This window comes from Cololabis saira, chromosome 22 (genome assembly GCF_033807715.1).
Source record: "Cololabis saira isolate AMF1-May2022 chromosome 22, fColSai1.1, whole genome shotgun sequence".
Lineage (NCBI taxonomy): Eukaryota > Metazoa > Chordata > Actinopteri > Beloniformes > Belonidae > Cololabis > Cololabis saira.
The window spans coordinates 29,294,875-29,305,444 of NC_084608.1; the positions used below are offsets into that span (position 1 = coordinate 29,294,875).

General features: G+C 39.9%; 1 protein-coding gene across 1 annotated transcript; it reads right to left on the reverse strand.

Annotated features, from left to right (window-relative positions):
- Positions 1–242: 242 nt before the first annotated feature.
- LOC133423389 (phosphate-regulating neutral endopeptidase PHEX-like) lies at positions 243–10,491 on the reverse strand. Its single transcript, XM_061713570.1, has 9 exons — positions 10,472–10,491; positions 8,883–8,934; positions 8,522–8,610; positions 3,976–4,043; positions 3,759–3,889; positions 3,543–3,608; positions 2,734–2,838; positions 1,151–1,242; positions 243–345 (listed from the first exon to the last, which is right to left on the reverse strand). Exons 1-9 carry the CDS (start codon positions 10,489–10,491, stop codon positions 243–245), a joined length of 726 nt encoding a protein of 241 aa, XP_061569554.1.
- Between the last annotated feature and the right edge of the window lie 79 nt (positions 10,492–10,570).

Here is a 10,570-nt window from a genome sequence, read left to right on the forward strand (position 1 = left end):
ACAACAAACATACCTGTGGAACAAACGTGGGCATTTATCAGCCGATTAAAAATGGCTTCAGTCTCCAAAATGTTTCCTTCATACCAAGGGTGAGAGTCCGAGTGTCTCCGAGGAGGCAGACTGTGTCTGCTCTGCTCTGTTATCATGTAAACTAAGTGTTCATCATCCAGCATCATCCACCTGCTCAGCAGACGTCCTGCTGGCGGTTCAGCTCTGGTTTGGAGTCACGTTGAGGTCGGGGATCACCAGACCCGGCAGGACTGCGCTCCTCGGTTCATAACTGACGAATCATCACATCTGAAGGCTTTCCTGAACTCGTCGTAGTTGCTCATCGCCCCGATGACTCTGCAGGGAAACAGTGATGGTGAGTGGACGTTGGAGGAGGTGGGTTTTATGCAAGTGTGTGTGTGTGTTTACCTGTATTTTGGACAGAGGTGGGTAGAGTAGTCAGAAATTGTACTCAAGTAAAAGCACTGTTACTTCAGAATAATATAACTCAAGTAGAAGTAAAAAGTAGTCATCCAAATAATTACTTGAGTAAAAGTAAAAAAGTACTTGGTGAAAAAACTACTCAAGTAGTGAGTAACTGTTGAATAACGTCTGATTTATTTTTTTAACACAACCATTCAAACAGACAAAAGTACAAAATAATCATCTTCAGGCAAATTAAATCAATAAAATAATTTCATAAAAAATAGCTTAAATTGAAATAATCTTAAAGTAAATTCAAGTACTTTAATAAATAATAAAATAAATAAAATAATAACAGAATAAAAAAATAAATTAAGCACAAGTAGCACAAATTTTCAAGCTTTTGTACTTTTCTTTTTTAACCAGGCAGAACTACAACAAGCCCATGAACTCATAGAAACTGTGTGTGTGTTTGAGTCTGTGTAAATGTGACAAAACATGCAAAAACAAACATTTTTCCCCAAAGAATCACTCGTCATGAGATTGATGCGTACGTGGATAAAAGGGATAAAAGAAAAGTAACAGCTCAACGTAGCCTAATGTAGCGGAGTAAGAGTAACAGTTTCTTCTTCACAAATCTACTCAAGTAAAAGTAAAAAGTATAGTGATTCAAAACTACTCCTAAAAGTACAAAATTTCCCAAAACTTACTCAAGTAAATGTAACGGAGTAAATGTAACTCGTTACTACCCACCTCTGATTTTGGAGGACTGTGGGCGCCGCTCTGGATCTGTTCTCTGGCTGCTTCGGGTCTGTATGAATTACATCTAACCTGCAGGGAATCAACATGCAGATTAGAGGCTGTGCACGTCTCTGTGTACGCTGCATGAGTATCAACAAATACCAAGAGCCCCAGACAGCACAGAACAGTCTATTACATCCAATTACATCATCTCACACTGAATGACACGAATGTGCTTCATCTTGGGTGAAACTTCAAAAATGTTGAGGTTTCACGATGAATCTCTTGAATTGTGGGAAACATAGATGTAGAAAAGCGTCATCAGCGTACGCTGATCATAAATAATCAACAAGTAAAACAAGAAAATGAGCAACACGTCAGCAGCAGCTGTTACACGAGCAGAAACACCTGATGAAAGAATCAGGAAAGGAGAAGAATGTGGTCATCGTTCAGGAGACGAGGAGAGTCACGTTAATTAATGTCATTACATGTGGCATTGAAACTGGAGACTCAGCAGACTCGTTGCTCACTGTGCACAACATAAGAGCCTGTTTGGAGCTACAACAAAAGATTTTATGCTTCCCCAACGCTCATGTTTCATCTGCGCCGGCTGAAACATAATCCTGCTGTTTATTCTGACCGTTATTTCTAACAATATCATTCTACAGACAAACCTGAGGTCACGTGACAGACAGAGAAAGTTTTGTCCAACCTGATTTTTATTCAAAAGGCCAGTGATTTCAAGCATGGCAGCAAATCTACATCAGAAGGGCTGAAAAAGAACCAAATCAGGGTTTCTGAACACAGACCTCCACCCAGGTGAAATGCTGGGAGGAGATCTGAGGAGAGATGTGCACGAGGGCCTGAAACTTGGATGAAGTGGAGCAACAATGTAAAGAAGAAATAAGAAAAGTCAAAATGTGGAGAAAAAAGTCAAAATCTGGGAGAAAAAAGTCAAAATGTGGAGAGAAAAAGTCAAAATGTGGAGAAAAAAGTCAAAATGTGGAGAGAAAAAGTCAAAATGTGGAGAAAAAAGTCAAAATGTGGAGAGAAATAGTCAAGATGTCGAGAAAATTACAAATAAATCACATAGGAAAATACACGACCACTACTTTCAGTTATTGCTGCTACAGGTGGATCAACAAGGATGATGGGAGAACTTGGTATCGGCCAAATCATTCATTTGATTATTTATATATTTATTTGAAACATAGGACAGTGAGAAGACTAACCCGCTGACCCACTAGGGTCAGAATATTTCTGTCATGCTGCCACAAACCTTCATGAAGTAAAGAAATAAAAAAAGCAAAAAGGATTCAAAGTATTAAAGTAAGTAGTGGTTAATGTATACGAGTGTGCATCCTAGAAATGGGTGTGAAAAAAAGTTCACTTGCATAAACACTAAAACACTATGATGCACAAGACTGGACAAGATGAAAAAGCCTGTAAGAGCTAAAATAAAAGACCAAAACTGTTGAAGACACACAATCACAGCTGAACTACACAACCACAAAGAAATGCTCCTATTTCCAGACGTGGTGTCGATGGAAAAAAGAAAAGCGAGCGTGTGTGAGGACGTACATGTGCATAGCTCAGGAAGAACAGCTGATTGTTGTTTAGTTCCACTCCTGGAAGTAGAGGCTCCTCCACCCCAGCTCTGCTTTCATCCACCCACCGCCTGTACGCCTACACACACACACACACACACACACACACACACACACACACACACACACACACACACACACACACACACACACATCAAATATATATATATATATATCGTATTGTCCCAAATATAAGACGACCCCGATTATAAAACGACCCCCTCTTTTATAAGACTCAAGTTGGAAGAAAGACTTTTTGAACACACAAATTCAATTTTTATACAAAAATAATTACAGTAAATCTGAAACAAATGATTATAACAATATATTTGAGAGAAAAAGCATGTTATTTTGACTATTTGAAATCATTATCTTGAAGTTTGCATCATAACTTCTCCTCAGCTGCCAGTTTACCTGCCGAACTTCCACCCACTTTTCTCCAGATTGGAGAAACTACGTTTCTACACTTTCTGTTATCTCTTCTCTTATTTTCTTCTCTTTTCTTTCTTATGCTATTTTTTATTTTTATTCTTCGTGACAGGGGTTGGCTTTGGCCTGTAGAGTTAAGTTCAACATTGGCTTTAAAGATATCTGGCGCCATCTAGCGGTGTAAATGGGTATAACGTCTAGACCCCGAATGTAAGACGACCCCCACACTTTTTCAGTCTTATTTCAATGCAAAAAACCCCGTCTTATATTCAGGCCAATACGGTATCTGCCTCTTAAAGGAGGAGCGTTAAGCAGCTTCTCTACAAGTTCTCTCCTTTATCTCAGACGGCTCACCCTGAAAGCTTCTCTCACTCCTCCATTATCTGCTATGTTTTCAGCCAGAGTCCTCGTACCACGAACCTAGAAAAACCAAAGACAGAACACACTAAAACATCGACTCAGCTGTTTTTTCACTAGAAGCATCTGACCTGTACAAAAGTTCAGGTATTTCTACTTGAAATAACATCTCAAAAGTCATTTTAAAGTCATGGTCAGCTCTTTGGTCCTCACATTTAAGCCGGCCTCCTCCCAGTGGTAGTTGTTGTACTGCTCAATCATACACTGAGTCTTCTCTGTGAAGGCCGTCACAGACGAGTTGCTCCACCACTGGTCAAGATTGCCATTTTTGTCATATTTACGACCTTAAAAGAGATAAAATACATGAAATGATTTGGTATGTTAGAAATCTTGTAAACAGTGAAAAGTAGCAGCTACCACCAGCGTTTACCGTTGTTGTCAAAGCCGTGTGTCAACTCGTGTCCGACTATCACTCCGATGGCCCCGTAACTCAGAGATCTGGAAACAGAAACCAGGATATTAGACAGTCAGACCAGCACAGACCTGGAAGAGCTCGTTTTAGCAGAGATGACAACATGAATGTCTGCTTCCTGAATCCCCCACCCTACCCTGAACTCTTCAGAGAGATCTGTATTTTATAAAGCTGGGTTTGTAGTTAGATTTTATATGATCTACATACAAGCTTCAAAGTTTCCCACCAGAGAGGAAAAACTGCGTTGAATAAACTGTCAATCACCCTGTAAATACATAAGTGGAGGAAAGATTTGCTTGCAGTTGAACTGTGACAATATCTGTGAAGCTATTTTTGTCAAGTTTATTATGTCCAAATATGCAGAAGACATGATTTCAAAACCTTATAAATGGTTAATTTATCATGCGTTGGACTATGAATGAGAAGAATGCTCTTCCTTATGTGATACTCACAAAAGTGTTTTTGTAGAATTATTATTATTGTCATTATTATTGTTTTATCTCCGCTGAAGTCACGTTTTGGTTTATTGCTATCTTTGGTTTTGGTATCTTTTTATTTTATTATTTCATCCTGCGAAAATGAGAACAAGAAAGAAACACACAAGGACTTTTAGTACCAGAAACGGACACAGGGTGGCAGCACCGGCCCCGGCCCGCGCCACTGGGACTCTTCACAGCGCGACGAGGACGGGAAACTCATAATCCGTTGGACTGGAGAATGAGCAGAGGTGGTCCGGTGTCACTAATTTTATTTGTGTGTTTCCAGGTTGGTTATTTATGTTTTGATGTGACTTCAGATGTTTTTAAGTTAATATCAAAACCCCGGACGTAAAGATGAAAAGTTACGAGTTCAGTTACTAAGTACAGTGAATCCAAGCGTACGTGACAACCGAGTATGTGAAGATGGCGGCCGCTGCCGCAGCTAGATTACATGTACTTTTTATTTATTTATTTTGGCTCTCCGGCATTTGTGGGTTGTTTTTAAGAATTGTGTGTATGATACATGATTCAGGTTGGGCATTATTACTGTGTGTGTGTGTGAGCGCAGCAGTGTTTGTGTAGTGTCGTGCTCAGCACTAAAGGTATAAGCTACAAGCTAACACCAGCTACGGCTGTTGCCATGGTAACGCAAGACCGAGTTCAAAGCCAAAAGGTCCAGCTATCGGTCAGCTATGTTGTTTAATTTGTGTTAATGTTATATAACGCGAGTTAGTGACTGCAATAATTATTATTCTGTTATGTTAAGTGAACACTTAATTTATTTTATGTACTTTAGGTACAAAAAATACTCTTTCAGTAAGAGACCGAAAAGTTTGTACATGATGGCTCAGATTACATGATTAGTGATGTGTGTTTGAGAAAAGAGTGTACATGATTTATGAGATTACATGATTAGTTATAGACATTTGTGCATGATTACAAAGAAAAATGTTTCTTTGGTTTAATGCAAAGGATATTGGTTATTTTGTTGTTTATTTCTGAAAGAAAAACTTAAGATATACATTTCCTGGAAATGTGTCATATGGTTGATACCAATGCATCAGTATACAGAGATAATTAATTGTTGCAGTGAACAGTTAAAGAAAATATGTGAATAATATAATAATTGGACTGGAAAATGAGCAGAGGTGGTCCGGTGTCACTAATTTTATTTGTGTGTTTCCAGTACTCCGGTTCCAGGATTATCTATCTGCTAGCGGCCCAGCCGGGACCCGCTACACTTACTCAAGATAAAAGACAAACACGTGAGAAGTGGCTCAGAAACAAGACGCTAAAGGCACTTTGATTAATGATCAGCTGAGAATCCATAACAACGACAGCGTCCAGCAGGCTGACCGCCGGCATGTTTCCAGCCCGAGGATCTGGAAACTGAGGTGAAGTGATTTGTCAAAGTCAGACCAGCAAAAACTCTGGAAGAACAACTGATCTTATGTTTTCACTAAAGTTTTCATTAAGCAGATAAATATCAGTCTGGTGGTGCTCTATGGCACGTTGTCAAAAAAAGGTCACATCAAGCAATTTATACATCAATTTCTAAAGCAGATGACTGAATTAAATTATTTCAACATTAAATCACGTACACATCTTAAATCTTAAATCTCTGTCACCTCAGTCACAATGTCCATCTTACCTCTGTGATCTAATTTCATCATTGTTGAGCCACGAATTAAGCAAAACCCAGCCATCTAAGATACAACTAGGACAGGAGTTCAAAGTTATCTTTGCTGTTTTTTGACGAAAGTCGGTAGGGGATGGCAAGAGCAAGACCTCTCCTAAAAGTAAGTAAATATTCCTTGAAATGAAACTAAAGCAGACATTTCAACATGACAGAGGCTTGTGCTACTTTTAACGCAGTAGCCTCAGAGATTCTTGTCAGAGGTTTAAAATAGTAATTTATTGTAACGTAACTCCATGGACCAACGTACTGACATTGGCCGGGTTTCCCAGATCAGTTAAGTAGTTCTTAACAGTGAAAGACTTCTTTCAAACCTTTTTAAGGAGCCTGTGAAAGAAAATCGCGTTTCCCAGAGTTGCTCTTAGCTTAAGTATCTCTTTCATTAAGAAGGAAACGAAAGATGCTGCTGACCCAGTCTTTACAACCATCTTAGTGAACAAAGACTCACAGATCCAGCCGCGTCAGGCAAATCAATATCACACCAAGCAATGAGATATTAAAACAATGCACCCCGCACAAATTATGATTCATTTTATACTTTAGATTTATATTGTTTAGCATTTATTGGTGACAGCAAAGGGGGAAAAAAAGAAAAATAAGGAATAACAAGTGTGTTCCTGTATATGCTTTATGCATTACGCACAAATAAAACGATCATCATGAATATCATTTATTTGATAATTTGGCTGCTATACAGCATGTTCTCGCTGCAAATCAACCGCGTCACCGTGCGTGAAGCAGAACTGTTTTTATGAACGCATTCGTGCGTCAGCACTTCAGTCCCCTGGACGTGCTGTCGGACCGGGCTGTCCAGGCAGCCGTGACACCGATCCTCCTGCGTCCGAGCCCGAGCCCGAGCCCGAGCGCACCTATGTGATGACAGGGAAGCAGCAGCTGAAGAACGTGATCCTTTGATGAATCGTTCATTACAGTCTCAAATATAATCAATGGTGTCGGTTTATATTAAAGAATCTTTTTGCCCAGAAGAAAAAAGAGCGAAGACAACGACCCATAACTATTTTCTTCTCTTGAAAAAACACAGCTACACCGCGGGGTTTAGGATAAAAAGACGCTACAGCGAGTCAGGATGAGGCGGCTCAGAAGAGCAGTGGAATACGTGCAAGGCGGGGCTGATCTCCGCAATTAGAAGCCCTCTATAATTGTAAAAAGAATTTCACTTATCACGGGTTCTTTTTGGAACATAACCCCTGCGAAAAACCAGGGATTGCTGTAATTCCACGTTGCGATTTGCGAAACTCGCCTTCTCTTGGCTCATGACCGTCATGTTTTTGAACGCACACACACTACGTTCCCTCCCGGTCTCTGCGTGTGGGGAAAAAAAGCCTCACTGTAGCCAGAAATAACGGAGTAACGCACCGTTTGGTAGCGGTAATTGCGTGACTGAATTTAAAAAGTAATGCGTTAGATAGCCTACTCTAACACATTACTTTTTATTATTTTGCGGTATTAGTTACCGCAAAACTAACGGCGTTACTGTAACCCGTATCCACACCCGCTGTGTCTCCAAACATCCGCAAATACAACGTTGATAAATGCAATAGTGAAAACGGTCAAGCAGCGAAATAAACTTCAGAATATTTTTTTGAGGTAAAGGATTCTGTTTTACTAGTCAGGAGGATACAATCTGGTCCAATATGCTGAATGATCGTTAAGTTAATTTCTCCTTTCGTCCATCTTTCACATTTAATAAAAACAATACATTCCCTCATTCTCCTACCAAGACTACTTCTTATTTGGTTGCAGTCTTGTTTTCATCATGAAAAAGGGTCATTGAATTATATTTATCATCTTAATTTTTTATTATAACGCACATGCAGCAGAGAATTAGTGCGTTAGGTAGCAGTGCTGTGTGAAAATGCGCTGATAGTGATCGGTGATCGATTTGCCTGGCATCGATTATTTGGTTTCAGAACTGGACAGCTCCTCCAAAGAGGGTCTGAAAGAGCGAAACTAAAGGACGGTGTTAAGAAGTCATCTGGGAAACACCCGTATCTTAGGGTTCTCTCTTAGTTCAAACCTTCTTTGAACCTCTCTTAAATCCTTAAGAGAGGTTGGATCTGGGAAACCCGGCCATTACCGGTGGCTGTATTTCTGACCAAAATGAAGTTAGTTATTCATGTAACTTGGCATATCTGATGAAATTCCTATTAATGTCTGCGGACAGTTGAAATCAGATATTTTCATCAGTTTTGAATCCTTACTCGTCAATAAACGTGGCCATTGATCAATCAAAAACAAAGTTCCAATAGTTTAGATAGCAGCAGGCTATTCTCGCCATTTCTATGGCTCTTTTCTTCTAAACGTGTACAGCAGAGCACAGCAACGTTGGAGGGAGTTCTCCACGTAATTAACACACTTATCCCAGTGTGGGGTCAGAGAGGTGGTTCCCGTGGTTACCTGGTGGTGCAACAGTCAAGAGATGCAAGGTGACATCATTTCTCCCTTCAATAAAAAGGAAACAACTTCTCCTCATAAGTGATAAGAAGATGGTGTTACTGAGCTGCCATGAACAACATGACCAGTTAAACACAGTTTCTGTTTTCTGTTGCAGCATTTAGAAAAAACTGAGTTTGGTTTCATCATCTTGGTTCATAAAGTAGAATTCAATCTGAAGTTCATCAGAAATCACCGATATCAAACAAACATGGTCCAGTTTTGCTCGTACCCACCCGAGCGTAGTCGAGGTATCTGTACAGGAACCGTCGGCTCAGAGTGGTGATGCTGGAAAAAACCGTCAATGAACAATATGGTCATTCACACCATTTTTTTATTTTTTATTTTTTGCAGACATTTCTTTATTTTCTTGCCTGTCTCTTATCCACTGAAGCCACTCGGTGCTTCTCTTAAACACACTTAAGCATCTGTGTGTTGCTCTTTGCACTTGTACTGCTTTTTCTTGCATCTTGCAGCTGAAGCTTCGTCACCAAATGTGACGACGAGCATCAGAAAACCCTCTGAAGGTGAAGTTCCGCTTTTGTCTGTTGACTTGTTTTTCTCTTGGCGGGCTGTTGTGTCACACAGTGGTGTGCTGGTTCAGTTATCAAAAGTTATTAATGGTTGTCGGATGACAATCCTTAATAATTAATAAAGTAGATTATTTATCAAATGGAATTATCAAAATGACTTAATCAAAACGGGGCACCACCTGATGTAATCAGGAAAATGACAACTAAACAGCAAAAATCAGTCTCAAGGTAGATTATTCTTCAGAATAATAGTGAAGGGAGGAGTTCGAACACAGGCCTCTGCAACCAGCAGTTGTGAAAAATATGCGCAAAATAAGCACAAACAACTTCTCATTCAAATTAATCAGAATTTATTTACACAAGTGTCAAGAAGATGGTAAAACGACACTTCGGATCAATTCTGATGACTAAACTACACAAAAATAACACTAACTAAACATATCACAAAACTTCAGATTACATGTGTGTGTCTGGGTGCCAGTGTGTGTGTCAGTATGTGTGTGTGTGTGTGTGGGGGGGGTTAGTAGGAGCAGGATGAGGGGAGAAAACAATAAGATAAACAAACACACTTAAACTAATGAACACAGTTGTGACGGGGTCAGTGGTCCGGCTCACAACGTAAAACTAACTTTTAAAATGTGTTACTAAGTTTCTCTGCCCAGACACAAACAGCCCTTACGTGGATCTTGAAAATGAAGAAAAAGGTAGTTATGTCTGGCCGGCCGGTTCTTTGTTGAACAAAGGGCGTTACGCTCAGCAGGGGATCCTGATAAGGAGCTGCTGCTGCTCTCACTCCCTCATGTTCCTTGTGGATGAGGGGAGGCAGCATGGACACAGCAGCTGGTTTCCTTCAGCTCCAGGTCGGTCCAAAGGCGGTCCAATAGAAGGTTGTCATGGTAACCTTTGTGAGCACTGAACTAAATGGAATTCCAGGTCAACGTGGCCCCACCCACCATAAAAAAAATGATCCTTTTACATTAATCAGATAAATTAAGATATGTGAATATAATATTTATAGCTTTTACAGATATTCAAAATGTTAAAAGCACCACATGACATCTTTCACGTGCAACATGAGGCTGGTACCAACGTGTTCACTCTTCAACACAAGATGGATTTTTTCCCCTCCAACAGCGTGTTTCTGAAGATTATAGTCAGTGTTGTGTCATTTTTTGTGCTGATTTAAGAGCAAACAACGTAGAAATGGACTTCTGTTTGTAGAAATGTCATTCACACCATATCTTTGCCAATGTACCATAGCAACAAAGGATAGAGATGAAGAGTGCGTGTACCTGGGATCTTTGTTGTCCATGAGCTTAATGTTAGAATAAATGTTAGAAGTACCTGTGGTATGGAGCGCTTTAGACGAGACAGAGAGTATCTGTTGTACA

What these genes read in the sequence shown, in the direction of transcription:
- LOC133423389 (XM_061713570.1), bottom strand. Translation starts at nt 10,491, where the DNA reads ATGGACAACAAAGATCCCAG. An exon ending in GATACCTCGACTACGCTCGG is followed by an intron (nt 8,611 to 8,882) that starts GTGGGTACGAGC and finishes TTGCACCACCAG; the next exon opens with GTAACCACGGGAACCACCTC. An exon ending in GAGTGAGAGAAGCTTTCAGG is followed by an intron (nt 2,839 to 3,542) that starts GTGAGCCGTCTG and finishes GTGTGTGTGTAG; the next exon opens with GCGTACAGGCGGTGGGTGGA.